Raw genomic sequence first — 18045 nt, 5'->3', positions numbered from 1 at the left:
TCTCGTGGGCCAATTGTTTCGTTTTCCAGTTTGGTTCCTTCGCAAACAACCCTGTTCACTCCTGCCTGGTCTGAAGACCCGGTTCTCACAGCTCCGGAACCGTATCTGTGTCCTCGTCCGTCAGCGGCCCCCTCCCACATAACTGCCCTGACTGCATTCACCAAGTCCAAGCAGAAGAGTGGCCCCCAGGACACGAGCCCGCACCTCCCCTGAACCTGCCATCTGCACAGGAGGACACTCCCAGGACGGGCCGCCTGGGGCTTTGTGGCCTGCACTCGGGGTGACCACATCCCCCGCTAAACAGGAAGAGGTCGTCCTCCTGTGGGGCAAGACAAGCCTCTCTGAGCTCAACCGCCTCACCGGGCGCGCCCCACATTTCTCTGTGGGTTTCCTGCTGCGGTCTTCCAGCCACAGACACGTGGGAGACATCGCTGTGCTGTCCACGAGGGCCTGCGTGTCCACTGCAGGACAACTGCTGCGGGTGTACAGAGAGCGGAGTCGAACGCGCAGAATCAGTTGACCCTGTTGCAGACGGAGCTGCGGACCAAAGTCCACCTTGAGAATTGGGGGGCGGTGTTGGATAACGACTGTGTGTGCCCTGGCGTTTCCGGACGCAGGGCTGGCGGTTTGGGGTCATTCAGACAGTTTTCCTCCGATGTGTTCTTTTTTTTTTTTTTTTTCTCCGCTGTGTTCTTAAATAGTTAACGCTCCTGGTTGCTAGTGTGAAAACTTTTTCGGACAAGTGCGCCCTCTGCTGTCAGGGCGGTGAAGTACACGTTTTTATTAGGGAGAGAGGTTTATGTCCCTTCCCCCACGCCTCCTGCAATACCCTAATTTCCCCCCTTTCTCCTTTTTTCCTTGACCATGCAGAGTCCAAAAGGTGCCCCTCCTCTACCTTTTAGAATCTCTTTTTAGAAAAGAGATTCACTTTTCTAAGACCGCTGTCAGCTTCAGATCTGTCTGAACGCTTTTTTTTTTTTTTCACTCTCTCTTTGTGGTGGTGGTTTTCACAGAACTTCAGGCCTGCGGGTAGCACCGTTTATCACACTTGTGTGTTTGGGGTTGTTTTTTTTTTCACATTGTCCTGGGGCATCCATATGATATATCCATGTAATGGGCTCGTGGGCGGGCTTTTGTAGGTTTTTTTGTTTTTGTTTTTTGGTTGTTTTGTTTTAAGAATATGGTCCATCTTTGTGCAATGGTATAGGAAGGCCTCCAAGATCGAGGACCGCAAGGGAAGCAAGGAAGGATGCAGAAGTAGATCGCCGCATGCTACCGTGGGGGGAGGGGGGGAGCCTTCCTTGGATTTACTGGACTTAAATTAACTTTATTCTAGTAATCCATTCCCAGGGTTCAAATATGTTTAAAATGTATGAAACGATAGAAATGGGTGGGTTTTCCTTTTCCATTTCACTTTAAAATGTCTATAAGTTCAGACATTCTCTTTTCGTTTTGGTTTTGGGTTTTTTGTTTTGTTTTGTTTTTTATCCTCACCTGAGGACATTTTTCCATGTTTTATTCAGATAGGGAGGGAGGGAGGGAGGGAGGGAGAAACATCGACGTGAAGGGACACATCGAGTGGCTGCCACCCGCACGACCAACCAGGGCCACCGGGGACAAACTGCAACCGAGGTACATGCCCTTAGCGGGAACCAAACCCGGGTCTCTCTGGACCACAGGCCGACGCTCTAACCGCTGAGCCAAATCGGCCAGGGCTGTTTTTATTGATTTTAAAGAGAGAAAGGAAGGGAGAGAGAGAGAAACACTGGTTGCAGACCGGTGCCCCTTGCCACAGGCTGTTTGTGTTTCCAGCAAAGGAGGACCGTGGACCGGCTCCCACTCAACCACAATCGGCCGGGACCTGAACATCACCCTGCACCGCTGTTAGACTGGGCTCGTCTTCCACCCCAGCCTGAGGCCCTGGAGAGCCTCTCCCAAATGTGCCCAGGCTCACGCCGATCAGTGCCAGGCCTGAGCGGCCCGCGAGCTGGGACCTGCCACCGCAGAGCAGGGGCGGGAGAGGAGGCGGCCGTGACGTGCGTAAACCTCGCCTTGGGAGCCGCCTGTTTGGGGAGGGACCCTGCCTTCAGATCAAGGGCCACGGGGGGCGAGGGGGGGGACTCCCAGATTTACCCGCGTGTCCACACGAAGGACCCAATCCCGGATCTCAGACGAGCCCGACACTGAGTGTTTTGTTTCCTTTGACGCTCCGCCCCCGGTATAAGCGCCCAGGGAATCCCAGCGGCGTCGGTCCGCTGGAGAAAACCCCGGGCTTGTAACACGTCTTGCCCCAGACTCGGCTGCCCCGAGGCGGTCGGGCTCTGTTGCCACAGCCTGTGACCATTTGCACGGTTCCCACAACGAAGGCAAACGAAACCCACCGGCTCCCAGCACCTGGCCTCCGCCCGCGCTCCATCCCAATTAACCACAGGTGCGCCGGGTCCGTCTCCACCGCGGTGGTGTCCAGCTCCTAACGCCAACAGCCCGGGAACTGGACCCCGGCCCGTCTACATCAGTGGTTCCCGAGGGACGGTGACTGTCCCCTCCCAGGGCGCACCTAGCTGTGTCTGGAGACAATTTGGTTGCCACACCTGCGGGGGAGGGGCTGCTAGCATCTGGCGTAGAGGCCAGGGATGCTGGTCCGCACCCGGTGCGCCCAGGGCGGCCGCCCCCTCAGGCCCACTGGTCCCAGAGCTGGGGTTGGAAAACCCTGCTTCGAGTCCATTATGTGAGGGACATTCTTGGGTGTTTTCAGTATGTTCTTATTGAGCTTTTGGAGAGAGACAGAAACGCAGATGTGAGAGAGAAACAACCATCAGCTGTCTCCTGCACGCCCCCTACTGGGGGTGGAGCGCACAAGGGCATGTGCCCTGACCGGGAATCCAACCCGGAATCCAACCGGGACCTCTCGGTCCATGGGAGGACGCTCCATCCACTGAGCCACACCGGCCTGGCTGTTGATGGGTTTTAAGATGAGCACGTAGCTCTGTGCCAATGTGGCTCAGTGGTTAGAGTGTTGTCCTGCGCACTGGGTTTGATTCCCACTCAAAGGCACGTACCTGGGTTGCGGGTTTCACCCCCAGGCCCAGTCGCGGTGCATGAAGGAGGCAAACAATCTCTCTCTCTCTCTCTCTCTCTCTCTCTCTCTCTCTCCACTCCTTCCCTTCCACTCTCTCAAAATCAGTGGAGAAAATATCCTCAGGGGAGGAATTCTTTAAAAGAACCCTTTTCCCAAATTAGGTGATGTTCACCAGTACCAGGGGTTAGGGTGTGGACGTAACTTAAGGGCCACCATCAACCCGCTAGGGACACCCAGCCTTGGAGTGAAGTTGACCCTGGTGGTGGTTAAATAGTCGGGCAGATGAAATCCTGACAATGTCACCGAACCCAGCCTGTCCCCACCCCACCCCAGACCTCCTGTAGGAAACCGTGGTGCCGGGGAGAGCAGCCCAGCTAACACCCACCCAGTGCGCCCTGGCCTGTTGCCAGCACCCCAAGGCATCCTGGCATAATTCCCAGACCCCAAAGAGTGTATGAGGCTTCACCCTGACCTGGGTTCCTTTCTGTGAAGCGTCTACCCCCCCACAACCCCACAAACCATGGCCCTTTCTCCTCCGTTTCCTCGGTCAGCTTGCTACTTTGCCACAATCTCCTGTCTGGGCGTCTGTGGTTTTGAGGGTGTTTTTCGATGGGGTTTTTAATTATCTTTCATCGACAAAGGTTATAGCTGGGTTTGTGAGTCACCTCAAAGCCTCTGGGGACATAGAGAAGGATGACACCAGACTGTGTGTCTGTGGTTCTTGGGGTTTCTCGGTTTGAAGAGGAAGCAGATGTCGGTCGTGAGGGTTTGCGGAATCAACCCCAAGCCTCCCTCACACGTGGCTGCACAAGAGGCTTCCTCCTCTCGTCTGGACCCACCACCAACCCCCCAAAACAGGGTGGGCTTCAGAATCACACTTTTTTTTTTTTTCCCTCATCCGAGGACATTTTTCGATATTTTGTTCAGATAGAGTGAGAGGGAGAGAGAGAGAGAGAAACATCGACGTGAAAGCGACACATCGAGTGGTTGCCACCCACACGACCCAACCAGGGCCAGGGACAAACTGCAACCGAGGTACATGCCCTTAGCGGGAACCGAACCCGGGTCTCTCCGGACCGCAGTCCGACGCTCCAACCGCTGAGCCAAACCGGCCAGGGCCAGAATCACACTTTTAATTTCAATCCTCTTCTTGCTAAGACACCCTGTGGACTTTTCAAACGCCCAGAGCGCCGGCCCGATGTGGCTCAGTCATTCCGTCAGGGCATGTGCCCGGGTGCGGGCAGGTCTCCAGTGGGGACATGCTGGAGGCAGCCGACCGGTGTGCTCTCATCGGTGTTTCTCTCTCCCTCTCCCTTCCCCTCGCTCTAAAATCAATATAGAAAAATATTTTTTTTAAAAGGGCCATTGCCCTGGCCGGTTTGGCTCAGCAGTTAGAGCATCAGCCTGCGGTCCTGAGAAACCCGGGTTCGGTTCCCGCTAAGGGCACGTACCTTGGTTGCAGTTTGTCCCCAACCCTGGCTCGGTTGTGCGGGTGGCAGCCACTCGATGTGTCCCTTTCACATCGATGTTTCTCTCTCTCTCTCTCTCTCTGTTCCTCTCTCTCCCTCCCACTCTACCTGAACAAAAAATGGAAAAATGTCCTCGAGCGAGGATAAAAAAATAAATAAAGAAATAAAAGTCCACAGGGCATTATTATTATTATTATTATTATTATTGAAGAGCACGTTTAAAAGTCCACAGGGCACTATTGTTGTTGTTGTTGTTGTTGTTGTTATTATTATTATTATTATTATTAAAGAGCAAGTTTAAAAGTCCACAGGGCACCCCGGCTGGTTTGGCTCGGCGGTTAGAGCATCGGCTCGCAGACCAATGAGTTGCCGGTTCGATTCTGGTCAAGGGCACGTACATCTACATCTCCAGTCCTGATTGGGTCATGCAGGAGGCAACCAGTCGATGTATCTCTCTCATATCAATGTTTCTCTATGTCTGTCTCTCCACCCCCCCTTCCACTCTATCAGACAATAAATGGAAAAATATCCTTGGGTGAGGATTTTGTTTTTTAAAAAGTCCACAGCCTTGGCTGGTTTGACTCAGCGGTTAGAGTGTCAGCCGGTGGACCGGAGAGTCCCGGGTTCAGTTTTCACTAAGGGCACATACCTCGGTTGTGGTTGGTCCCCAGCCCTGGCTGGGGTTGTATGGGTGGAAGCCAGTTGATGTGCCTCTCTCATGTTGATGTTTCTCTCTCTCTCTCTTCCTCCCTCTCTCCCTCCTGCTCTATCTGAAGATGAATGCAAAAATGTCTTCGGGTGAGGATTTTTTTAAAAAGTCCACAGGGCAAGAGAAGGTCGTGATCCCAGGCATCCTGGGTCCTCAGCAGCAGCTGGTGTGTTGTTCACGCTGTGCGGGATGTGACTTGGGGATAACGGGCCAGGTTTGTGTCTCCCTGTTCAGGGGTATGCCCTTTGCCCCCCACCACCACCACCGCACCTGGCCAGGGTCTGGCACACGATGACCCTCAGAAAACTTTCCCTAGCAAAGAATGCTCAGCACACCATCCTGTGAGGTAGTCAAGTGATTCTGCACACTTTACAGTTGGGGAAACAGAGGCTCAGAGAGGATCCTGGAGGTGTACAAGGTCCCCTCAGGGGACTAGGAACTTGATCATGTCTATCACTGTGGCCCACATCTGAGGGAGCCAGCTCCTCCCTCAGCAGTTCCCAGTTTAGATTCCCAAGAAAGGCCTCTGATGGCCCAGCTCACCTGTGGTCAGTGCCCACCTGGAGTCCAATCCACTGTGGCCAGAAGAGAGGGCAGGCCAATGCTGCCACCTAGAGGGTGATGTGAGCATGGCAGCCAGCATCCCTTGGTCGATGCTGCCACCTCGTGGCTGCTGCGGTGTGGCAGCCAGGTTTCTGGATCTTGAGGCTCACGCTGTCAATACTGCCACCTAGAGGGCGGTGAGGACCTGGCATCCAGCCTTGGCCTTGCAGCTCCATCCTGATGAGTCCACCTCCCTGATGGTTTGCACGCCTGCCCCCGGGTTATTTGGGGAGGAACTGTCCCCACAGAGAGGACCCCTAGGACATCTTCAAGCCCACCAGACGGGCACTTTCAGCCCAAAGCCTCCGGGCTACCTCCTCATCCTCAGCCTCGGGGGCCGGCGCCTTCTCTTTGAGCCCATCGAAGTACTTTCCAGAAACGCCCTCCAGTTCCTCTGCCACCGCCAGGTAGGTGCTGGGCTGGGCCGCCAGCTGGGGGCTCTTGACCAGCAGCCAGAAGATGGGCCCTGCAATCGGCCCACAGCGTTCAGTCCTCAGACATTCAGAGGGGAAGATACAAAAAGCCCGAGTCCACCCCAGCGCACAGGGCCCACGGAACCAGAGGCTGGCCTGGAGCCAAGCCCACCGTCAGGCTCTTGCTCCTGTGGTTCCCACCACCAGCAATTCCCTTCCCTAGCACATCCCTCCAGAAGCAGGGACCAGCCTACAAGCTGCCTCCTCCAGGAAGCCTCCTGGCTTTGCCCAGGCAAATGGAAGTTCTCCCTCCTTTTTATCCAGCCCAAGTCCCCACCGTGCCTCATCCTGCTTTAAAATAATTTTTATTTATTGAATGTCTCCAGTGTCCACCTCAGCTTAAAATCTTTGCCACCTGGGAGGGCGGGATGGAGAAGAGGGTGGCTGGGTGGGGGGGAACACCTATAACAAAAATAAATTAATAAAAATTGGGAAACAAAAGCCCTGGTCAGTTTGGCTCCGCCGTTAGAATGTCGGCCTGCGGACCAGAGAGTCCCGGGTTCAGTTCCCGCTAAGGGCATGGACCTCGGTTGCAGTTTGTCCCCAGCCCTGGTTGGGGTCGTGTGGGTGGCAACCACTCAATGTGTCTCTCTCACATCGATGTTTCTCTCTCTCTCTCTCTCTTTCCCCTTCTCCCTCCCACTCTATCTGAAGATAAATGCAAAAATGTCCTCGGGTGAGAATAAAAAATTTAAAAAATGGGGGGAAAAAATTCTTTGCCACCTGACACCCACTCACTAAATGGTTTTCAGGATTATGAATGCTAGTTACAAAGTTCTAATTATTCCACTGCAGTCTGGGCCAGGCACTGTGCTGGTCCTTTTACGGGCGGTCTCATCTCTAACCCTCCCAGTGACAGTGACAGTACTATTCTGGTCCTCCCTTTGCATGAGGACATGGAGTCTCAGAGAGGTCCCTGCCCTGGGTGGCACAGGCAGTTTGGGGTGAAGCTGAGGTAACCTCTGAGACATGGCTTTATCAACAAAGGGCTCTGGCCTGTTTCCTGGGACTATCCTGAGGCTGGCCGGCCAGCTCGACACAGAAAAGTAACCTGTCCTTGGTACCACAGAGGGAGCACAGCCAAGCCATTCAGACAGTCTCTGAGTGTGACGATAACTTTGTCAACTTGACCGGCTAATGGACCACCAGAGAGCTGGAGGAACCTCATTTCTGGGTGTGTCTGTGAGGGTGTGCCCAGAGAAATGAGCCTTTGAATCGAGAGACTGAGTAAAGAAAGCCCAGGTGGGCAGCATGCAGTCAGTTGAGGGCCAGAACAGGACACAAAGGTGAGGAAGGGTGAATTCACTCTCGGCTTGATCAAGCCGGGACATCCATCTCTTCCTGCAGTCGGCCTTTGGTGCTCGTGGCCTGCAGACTCAGACTGAGACTACACCATCAGCTTCCCTGGACCTCCGTGCCCAGGGCAGATCGTGGGACTTCTCAGCCTCCACACACCATGAGCCAATCTCTCCTAATAAATCTTCTAGATATATAGATATATAGAGCTATATCCCATTGGTTCCGACTCATATACTGAAGGAGGTTCCTGCGCCCAAGCTGGGAGGGCAGGGTTCAGCGAGCGGACCCCAGGCCAGGAGGGGACTTACCGAGCGTGAAGCTGGAGAAGGTGGAGCTATGCATGCCCGTGTGTCTGCCCAGCTCTGTCCTGGCCACGCCAGGGTGCAGAGCGTTGACGGTCACGCCCGTGCCTGGGGAGAGAACGGAAGGATGGGGTAGGGGGGGAAGACAGACGCCAGATTCCCTCCTTACCAGGAAGCCTGACGCTGTCCATCCTGAGCTCTGGGGCTCCCCCATATCCTGCCCTTGAACCCACAGGACCCTCTTGAAGCCTCCATCCAGGTGGTTTCATCTTGCAGGGCGGCTGTCCACAGCAGAGCCTCTCCTCCTGAGTGAGTGCTGACATCCTGTGGAGGGCTTGAGTAGCCCAGGCCACTGGGCCCCGCCCCAGAGGTCTGATGCAGTGGGTCAGGGCGGGGTCTGACAGGCCCCCAGGTGAGCTCACACTGCTGGCCCACACACCCTCTAGGAGAAGCAAGGGCCAAGGGCAGACTTCAAGGTGAGAACTACGGACACTGAGGTCTCATCACTCTTTAACCCATGCATCGGAGGTGTCCAGCAGCGTCCCCAGCTTCTGTCCACTGGATGCCAGTAGCAACACCGCCTTCGAAGTGACAACCAAAAGTATCTCCAGATATTGCCAAATGTCCACTGGCCTGGAGCACCAAAGGTTCAGATGCCAAAGAAGGCATGATTGATTATTGATGTCTGCTGCAAGCACTAGTAGGGAGCTTGGTGGTGTGTGATTAGTAATGTCTGTGCCAGGTACCGGGGGAGCCTGGTGTGTGTGATTGATTAGTGATGTCTGCTCCAGGTACCAGCGGGGAGCCTGGTGTGTGTGATTGATTAGTGATGTCTGCTCCAGGTACCAGTGGGGAGCCTGGTGTGTGTGATTGATTAGTGATGTCTGCTCCAGGTACCAGCGGGGAGCCTGGTGTGTGTGATTGATTAGCGATGTCTGCTCCAGGTACCAGCAGGGAGCCTGGTGTGTGTGATTGATTAGTGATGTCTGCTCCAGGTACCAGCAGGGAGCCTGGTGGTGTGTGTCAAGCATTTGCCTACTCCGTCCTAGAGCCCAGGCTTGACCTCCCATGGCTCAGAGTCACAGCAGGACTGTTCCAGGCTCCGAGCGAAGGAACAGTGACGTCACACACACCTTGCAGCCGCCGGCTCAGCTCCTTGGTGAAGAGGACCACCGCCAGCTTACTCTGGCAGTAGGCCGCTTTGGTGTTGTACTTCCTCTTCTCCCAGTTCAGGTCATCAAAGTCAATGTGCCCAGCAACGTGGGCCAAGGACGAGAGGTTGATGATCCGCGAAGGGGCCGAAGCCTTCAGCTTATCCAGCAGTAAGTTTGTCAGAAGAAAGTGACCTGGAAGAAAGATAACAACAAGATAACCGTCCTTGAACTCTTACCAGGTGCCCAGGAGCGTGCTAAGGACCTTACCTTATCTCACCCTCCCAATAACACATGGTTCTCTTCCGGAAGCAACATGGAACCCCCAGGGGACACTTGGCAACATCTGGAGACAATTTTGATGGTCACAACTGTGGCACATAGGGATGCTACTGCCATCTAGTGGGTGGAGGCCAGGGGTGCTGCTCAACGTCCTACAACGCACAGGGCAGTCCACACAACAAGGAATTGTGCAGCCACAAATGTCAAGCACTCTGAGATCAGTAGAAAAAAAGACTGCCTTCTGCCTCCCAAAATCTTTTCTCCACTTCTTCAATAATAGAATTTTGGGCTATGCCCAAGACAGCTCAGTGAAAGACTACATTTCCCAGACTCCTCTGCAACTAGATTGGCCACGTGATTAGTCCCAGCCAATAGGGCATGATAGTTTGTGTGTGTGTGTGTGTGTGTGTGTGTGTGTGTGTGTGTAGGGTTGAGTTGTGTCTCCCTACTCCCCTAAAAAATATGTTCAAGTCCTACCTTCTAGAACCTCAGAATGTGACCTCATTTGAAGACAGGATCTTTACAGAGATAATAAGTTCAAGTAAGGTCGTTAGGCTGGGGCCTCATCCAATATGTCCCATTGCCCCCTGGCCCTTCCTAACCAAACCCCAGGCACATGCAGAGTGTCAACAGATAGACTGACAGAGTAACTGAAGGACAGGCTGAGACTGAAGGACAAAGAGATAAAAAGTCGAGAGACTGCCCTGGCCAGTTTGGCTCAGCGGTAGAACGTTGGCCCATGGACCAATGAGTCACGGGTTAGATTCTGGCCAAGGGCACATACCTTGATTGCAGTTCGTCCCCGGCCCTGGTCAGGGTCATGCGGTAGGCAACCAGTTGATATGTCCCTCTCACATCAATGTTTCTCTTTTCCTCTCTCTCTCCCTTTCTCTCCCTCCTACTCAGTCTGAAAATGAATAGAAAAATATCCTCAGGTGAAGATTGAAAAGAAAAAAAAATTCGAGAGACTGATGGAGGATCCCAAAGACTTTATGAGCATCCAGCAAGAAACAGGCAACTCCCTCAGCAGCTGCATGACCCCATGAGTGGCCACCAGGCCGACTTGGAGAGTGGAGGAGGACACCCCGTCCACAAGCCTGTGTTTGACCCACTAGGGACCTGCTCACATCCCAGGCGGATGCCAACAGCACAGCTCACAGCCTCACCCAGGTGGTTCACGCCAAGCTGCATCTCGAAGCCATCCTCCGTGGTCCAGTGTGGGCACCGCATCACAGCCGCGTTGTTGACCAGGATGTGCACTTTCTCCTCCTCTGGAAGACACGGGTCAGGGCAAACGCATCAGCTCCGGGCCTGTGCTGGGCTGAACCACGTCCCCCCAACGTTAGCGTCCACCTGTGGGTGTGACCTTTCTTTGGAAACAGAGTCTTTGTGGAAGTAATCAAGCAAAGATGAGGTCACAGGGTGGGCCCTTGTCCAGTGACTGGTGTCCTCATGAGAAATGGACACAGACATGCCCTGGCCGGTTTGGCTCAGCGGTTAGAATGTCGGCCTGCGGTCCAGAGAGATCTGGGTTTGGTTCCTGCTAAGGGCATGTACCTCGGTTGCAGTTTGTCTCCCGCCCTGGTTGGGTCGTGTGGATGGCAACCACTCGATGTGTCCCTTACACATCGATGTTTCTCTCTTTCTCTCTCTCTCCCTTCCACTCTATCTGAACAAAATATCAAAAAATGTCCTCAGGTGAGGATAAAAAAAAAAAAAGAAATGGACACAGACAAATGCATGTGAGATGGCGGCATGACAACGGAGGCAGAGTGGAGAGATGTAGCTACAAGCCAAGGAACACCAGCATGGACGGCCACCACTAGAAGCCGGGGGAGGGAGGGAGGGAGGGAGGGAGGACTCAACCCTTGCAGCCCTGCCTATCCCTGATCTCAGATTTCTCGCCACACACTGGGCAACCAGCATAACAAGAATCTGTCACCCCCAGTTCTGGAGGCTGGAAGCCAAAGACCAAGGTGCCTTGCAGGGCTGGTTTCCTCTGAGAACATGACAGATAAACGGTTCCCTGCCAATGCTCACCATGGGGACAGCTGTCTTGTCCCTGTGTCTGCGTCCGAACCTCCTCTTCTTCTAAGGACGCCAGTCAGGTTGGCCTAGGACCCAACCCTATTGACCTTGTTTTCACTTGAGTACCTCTGTCAAGACCCCATCTCTATATCAAGTCACTTTCTGAGTTCCTGGGAGGGCGAAGACCTCCACACATCTTTTTGTGGGGGAGACAGGAACAAATCGGTAACGCCCCCAAAGTGGTTTTCAGGATCAACAGAAATGACGAATTGGTCATCTGGCACCTAATAAACAGCCTCTATTTTGATCTCTATTTGGGGGCAGAGGGGTGTAGCACAGCCGTCAGGAACACAAGCTCCGGAGCCCATCAGACAGGGGTTCAAATCCCCGCCTCTATCCACTCTGTGATCTCAGCCAAGTCACACAGCACCTCTGTGACTCAGTTTCCCCCTCTGTAATTCTTCCCACGTGTTATTCATGTGTATTGTTAAAATAAAGAACCGTATGCTGGTTCAATCCTGGGTTTCGGCCCCTAATCATAATTATTATTATTATAAAAAAGAACAGTAGCTATGTTTTCACAGTGAAAATTTCACGATATAGGGGAAAGAGGTTAACAGTAAGTACCCTGGGGTTGGCGCGGAATCAATAGTGTTTAGTTCTTCTTTACCGACCAGGATGACCTGTTCAGAATTTTATAGATTTTCCCATAAGAAACATGTATTTCTTTGCATCAGAGGTTTAAAAATTAAAAAAAAAAAAGTACATGTTTATTGGTTCACCTCTTCTGGCCCTGGCCAGTTTGGCTCAGCGGTTAGAGCGTCGGCCTGCGGTCCGGAGAGACCCGGGTTCGGTTCCCGCTAAGGGCACGTACTTCGGTTGCAGTTTGTCCCCGGCCCTGGTTGGTCATGCGGGTGGCAGCCACTCGATGTGTCCCTTCACGTCGATGTTTCTCTCTCTCTCCCTTCCTCTCTCTCCCTCCCACTCTATCTGTACAAAAAATGGAAAAATATCCTTGGGTGAGGATAAAAAAAAAAAAAAAAAAAAACCTCCTCTGTCTCCCGGCTAGCTTTCCTGCTTCTATTTAACATGCAGCCAAGTGGAGAGGAACAGACTGTCCCCAAAATCTGCAGACATCGTCACACATGTGACCAATAACACGTACACGAAGACGGACATTCGCGGCAGCCCTGAAAAGGCCAGAAGCCAACCTGCCAACCTGTGGGAGCCACAGGACAGGACACAATGTAGCCGCAAGAAAAGAATAAAGAAATACAATGTAGCCACAATGAAAGAATAAAGAAATACAATGTAGCCGCAAGAACAAGGTAACTCTGCCCTCACCGATCTGTGAGAGAGAATCGGGGAGAAAAAGCCGGGGCAGCACTGGGCGCACAACAGGCTCCACTTTGTACAAAAAGGCCAAGGGTCAGTGGCACACCTGCCTGCTTAATAAGTGTGTGGCTTCTCTCCAGAAGGACAGGCGAGCGCTCAGCACAGGTGAGGAAGGCGGCTGGGAGCTGGGGGCAGGTGTGGTAGGGAGACGTTTGGCTGTCTCCTCTCTTGTACTTTTTTTTTTTTGGTACGTGTTCCTAGCGGGACCAAACCCAAGACTCTCTGGTCTGCAGGCCGATGCTCCAACCGCTGAGCCAAACCAGCCAGGGCTCTCTTGTACTTTCTGAACATTTAAGACTGCCAGCGTTACTGCTATTCAAAATAAATTAATACGTGAACAGTTCAGAGAACACCAGGTGGGAAGCAAAACGAGTGAGTCAGCAATCAAAGGGATAAGTGCAGAAAAACTCGAAGCTGAGCCTTGGATTTGTGAAAAGAAACGTCCAGCAAAGAAGTGGGAGCCCCTGTGGATTGTTATGGTCGTGTGCCCACAGAACTTGGGGTTCCTTGGAGGCACACCCTCAATCTGACTCATCTGAGTGTCCCCGGTGTCACCCGAAAGAGACAGAAAGCTTCAGGAAACAATGGATGAATCACTGTTCCTGCCCCTCTTGCCCTGGCCAACTCTTCCTCAGCGTCCCATCCCGGCCTCCGCATCTTGTAGGATCCAAGCTAATACAGAAGGATTTTGTTTTCCTGCAGAGCAGGAGTCAGCAAACATTCTCTGTCAGGGACCAGACAGCCCTGGCCAGTGTGGCTCGGTTGGTTGGGCGTTGTCCCTGTACACCGAAAGGTTGCACATTCGATTCCCGGTCAGGGGACAGGCCCAGGTTGCTGGCTTGATCTCAGGTAGAGAGCATGCAGGAGGCAGCCGATCGATGCTTTGCTCTCGCATTGATGTTCCTCTCTTTCCCTCTCCCTTCCTCTCTAAAAATTAATTTAAAAAAAATTTTTTTTTTTAAAACCTGACGGTTAAGATGATTGGCTTTCACAGGCTTAAGGTCCCGGCCTGGTTCAATTCCAGAGTCCCCAGAGCCTGGCTGCCCGAGATCTCACCCCACGGGGCCAGCACCCTCCCTCCTACCTGCAATGATCCTCGCTGCAAATTCTCGGATGGACTTCAGGGAGGCCAAGTCCAGGTGCCGTGCATTGACGTGGTGATTCAGGGTCTCCCCACGAATGTCCTTTGCTGCTGCCTCACACTTCTCCATGTCTCGACAGGCCAGGATGATGTTGCCTCCTTGGAAGCCCAGAATTTTTTTAAAAAAAATTTTAAGATCCACTCCTAGATAAGTATATGCCCAATACAAATGAAAGCATAAGCCTGCACAAAAACGTGGACACGTGTTCACAACAGCACCATTCACAATAGCTCAAAGGTGGAAACCCAAGTATCCACAAATAAATAAACAGAAGAAAAAATATATATATGGCCTGTCCATTCAAAGGAATATTATTCAACTATGAAAAAGGAAGGAAGTTCTGACCCATGCTATACCACAGAACATGAGGCTGAGTAAAAGAAACCATACAGCCAAGGACATGCAGTATATGATTCAATTTCTATAAAATGTCTAGAACAGGCAAATCCATGGAAGGTAGATTCATGGTTTCCTAGGGAGGGGTGAATAATCAGGGGATGACTAAGGAAAGCAAGATTTCATTTTGCGTGTTGAAAATGTTCTAATTGAGAGTGGAAGCCCTAAGTGATTTTGCTCAGAGGTTACAGCATCAGCACATGCACCAAAGAGTCTCGGGTCTGATTCCCCGTCAAGGGCATGTACCTGAACTGCAGGTTCAATTCCCAGTCCCAGTCGGGGCACATACAGGAGGCAACCCATTAATGTGTCTCTCTCACATTGATGTTTCTCTCTCTCCCTCTAAAATCAATGAAAACACATTTTTTAAAAAAGAAAAACCAGCCCTGGCCGGTTTGGCTCAGCGGTTAGAGCGTCGATCTGCGGTCCTGAGAGACCCGGGTTCGGTTCCCGCTAAGGGCACGTACCTCGGTTGCAGTTTGTCCCCGGCCCTGGTCGGTCGTGCGGGTGGCAGCCACTCGATGTGTTCCTTTCACATCGATGTTTCTCTCTCTCTCTCTCTCTGTTCCTCTCTCTCCCTCCCACTCTACCTGAACAAAAAAAAAAAAAAAAAAATTAAAAAAAAGAAAAACCAGCCCTGGCCAGTTTTGCTCAGTGGTTAGAGCGTCGACCTGTGGTCCAGAGAGACCTGGGTTCGGTTCCCGCTAAGGGCATGTACCTTGGTTGCAGTTTGTCCCCGGCCCTGGTTGGGTTGTGCGGGTGGCAGCCACTCGAAGTGTCCCTTTCACATTGATGTTTCTCTCTCTGTCTCTCCCTCCCACTCTATCTGAAAAAAAAGAAAAGAAAAATGTCCTTGGGTGAGGATAAAAAAAAAAAAAAAAAAGAAAAGAAAAACCAAAACCAAAATATGTCGAGCATCTACAGCCTCTGTTGAGACCCTGAACACCCCCTAACCTCTCCCGGGGCTTAAACAGGTGTGAGTTTGGCTTCTGCCAACTGCAAGAAAAAAATCGGATAACCTGGACGTCCCCTGGAAAGCAAACCCTCCACCTCAGCCTCCAACAGGGAAAGCACGACCTCGCCTCTTTTTTTTTCAATTACAGTTGACAGTCAATATTAAATTAGTTTCAGGTGTACAGCATCGTGATCAGACATTTATATATAACTTACAAAGTGATCCCCCCGATAAGCCTTGTACCCCTCTGCCACCATCCATAGTGATTACAGTATTATTGACTATATTCCCTGTGCTGTACTTTACACCTCCATGACTATTCTGTAACTGCCAATCTGTGCTTCTTAGTCCCTTCCCCTTTGTCATCCAGCTCCTGCCTCCGAGGACTTCACCTCTTCTGGCCAGCTCCAAGGCCGTCTGCTTCCCGATGCCAGTGTTGGCGCCTGTCACGATGACAGTCTTCCCCTGAATGGTGGCCTTGCTGGGACAGGCCCCACCGGCAACATAGTCCCTGCAGGCAAGAAAGCATGCTCGGTTCCATCTCTGTCCACTCACCACAGGTGACCCCCACTGCTTTGATCTCAGGCAAATGACCCCTCTGAACTTGTGTCCCCCCAACGGAAACAACTTTGCATAACTCCATGAGCCGTTGTCACATTACAGGCAAAGTGTGGGGCACAGCACGGCGTGAGGAGGCCTCCAGGTTGTGACAACTGTTATTTTATATAGACCCACTGTGTTTGTTAAAACAGGCAAATGTGCCCTGGCCACTTTGGCTCAGTGGTTGAGCGTCAGCCTGCGAACCAGAGAGTCCCAGGTTCGGTTCCCGCTGAGGGCACGTATCACAAATGTGCCCTGGCTGGTGTGGCCGGTGTGGCTCAGCTGGTTGGGCGTCATCCTGTGCATCAAAAGGTTGCCGGTTTGATTCCCGGTCAGGACACATGCCCCGGTTGCAGGCTCCATCCCCAGTAGGAGGCATGCAGGAGGCAGTCGATCGATGTTTCTCTCTCACATTGATGTTTCTCTCTCTCTCCCTTCCTCTCTCTATAAAAAAAAAAATCAATAAAATATATATATGTATATATATAAACTAGCCCAGCTGGTGTGGCTCAGTGGATGAGCATCCACCCATGCACCAGGAGGTTGCCAGTTCAATTCCTGGTCAAGGGACATGCCCAGGTTGTGGGCCCGATCCCCAGTGGGGGGCATGCAGGAGGCGGCCAATCAATGTTCTCTGTCTCCCTCTCCCTTCCTCTCTCTGAAATCAATAAAGAAAAAAAATTATTGCCCTGGCCAGTTCGGCTCAGCAGTTAGAGCATCGGCCCTCGGACCAGAGAGTCCCAGGTTTGGTTCCCACTATGGGCATGTACCTCGGTTGTGGTTCGTCCTCACCCCAGTTGAGGTCATGTGGGTGGCAACCAATGTGTCTCTCTCACATTAATGTTTCTCTCTCTCTTTTCCTCCCTCTCTCCCTCCCACTCTATCTGAAGATAAATGCAAAAGTGTACTCGAGTGAGGATTAAAAAAAGAAAATATATATTAAAAAAAATCAATAAAGTAGCCCTGGTCGGTTTGGCTCAGCGGTTAGAGCATCGGCCTGCGGTCCGGAGAGACCCGGGTTCGGTTCCCGCTAAGGGCACGTACCTCGGTTGCAGTTTGTCCCCGGCCCTGGTTGGTCGTGTGGTGGCAGCCACTCGATGTGTCCCTTTCACATCGATGTTTCTGTCTCTCTGTCTCTTCCTCTCTCTCTCCCTCCCACTCTATCTGTACAAAAAATGGAAAAATGTCCTCGGGTGAGGATAAAAAATAAAAATAAATAAATAAAGTATAAAAAAAATCAATAAAGTAATAAAAACAAAAACAAAACCACTTCATTATTGCAGAGAGGTCTACTGGCCAGTGCAGCTATAGAACAGTTGGTAACTGTTTGGGGGTTTGGGGGTCTTTTTTTAAGTGAGCTAGGCTAGGAAAGACAAGAACTGTGAATATCTACATCTCATGCTATACGGCCTTTTCCTTCCCCAAGCTGCACACACTTCTGTTTCTCTGACTCCGGATAAGAGAGCGCAGGTGACATACATTCCCCTTGCACCGGGGCCAGTGACACGGGGAACTGCTCGATCACTACCTGCCGAGTGACTTCATTCATCAATGAAAAGCCCGGAAGCAACAAGACCAAAATGTTTACAAGGGCCGGGAACCGCCCCTTCCTCTGGGTGACCTTGGCGGTGACCTGCCGGCTCGGGGCTTAGGTGTGTCCCCACGTTTTCCAGGGGAGCTGCTGGTGGGGTGAGCCGGTGGGCGAGGCGTTGGTGGGCTGCACCCCGCCTCGCCTCCCTTGGCTGCCGATCCGAGCCCGCACTCACTCACCTGAGCAGCACGGCGCCACCCACCGCCGAGCCCAGCAGGGACATCGGCACGATGTAGCGGTTCATGCCGGGCTGGAGCGCGACCCAGCGCGGAGCAGACCGCGGACCCGCCGCCCGCGTGGCGCCAAGGAGCGTGCGACCTGGGATTCACGTGGGGAAGGGCAGGCGAGGCGGGCCCCGCTGACTTCCTGAAAGGGGCGGGGCCGGGGCGGGGCATGGGGCGGGGCTTCCAGGGCGGGCCCTATGGGGATGGGCCGTGAGCGCTACCCCTGCTGGGAATGGTAGTTTACGGGGCTGGGGGCGTGGCTGGGAGCTGGAGGCGGAGTCGGAGGGGCGGGGCCTGCGCTCTGTTGTAATGACGTCACACTCGCTCCGCTGCAAGGCGCCGCGCCG

General features: G+C 52.7%; 1 protein-coding gene across 1 annotated transcript; it reads right to left on the bottom strand.

The window, feature by feature from the left end:
• Positions 1 to 5605: 5605 nt before the first annotated feature.
• On the bottom strand, positions 5606 to 17778 carry RDH13 (retinol dehydrogenase 13). Its single transcript, XM_036274863.1, has 7 exons — positions 17654 to 17778; positions 15676 to 15794; positions 13875 to 14030; positions 10534 to 10638; positions 9068 to 9280; positions 7941 to 8042; positions 5606 to 6326 (listed from the first exon to the last, which is right to left on the bottom strand). Exons 1-7 carry the CDS (start codon positions 17716 to 17718, stop codon positions 6118 to 6120), a joined length of 969 nt encoding a protein of 322 aa, XP_036130756.1. The 5' UTR covers positions 17719 to 17778; the 3' UTR covers positions 5606 to 6117.
• Between the last annotated feature and the right edge of the window lie 267 nt (positions 17779 to 18045).

This window comes from Molossus molossus, unplaced genomic scaffold (genome assembly GCF_014108415.1).
Source record: "Molossus molossus isolate mMolMol1 unplaced genomic scaffold, mMolMol1.p scaffold_m16_p_21, whole genome shotgun sequence".
NCBI classification, from domain to species: Eukaryota; Metazoa; Chordata; class Mammalia; order Chiroptera; family Molossidae; genus Molossus; species Molossus molossus.
The sequence above is the reverse complement of the archived record's forward strand: the minus strand, read 5'-3'. Positions and strand labels throughout refer to the sequence as shown.

Bases quoted from the DNA above. Each gene is read 5' to 3' on its own strand.
- RDH13 (XM_036274863.1), bottom strand. From the start codon at position 17,718: ATGAACCGCTACATCGTGCCGATGTCCCTGCTGGGCTCGGCGGTGGGT. The intron at 14,031-15,675 runs GTGAAGTCCTCG...TGGGCTTCCAAG, and splicing joins CTTGGAGCTGGCCAGAAGAG to GAGGCAACATCATCCTGGCC. The intron at 6,327-7,940 runs GTAAGTCCCCTC...GGCCGATTGCAG, and splicing joins CTTCTCCAGCTTCACGCTCG to GGCCCATCTTCTGGCTGCTG.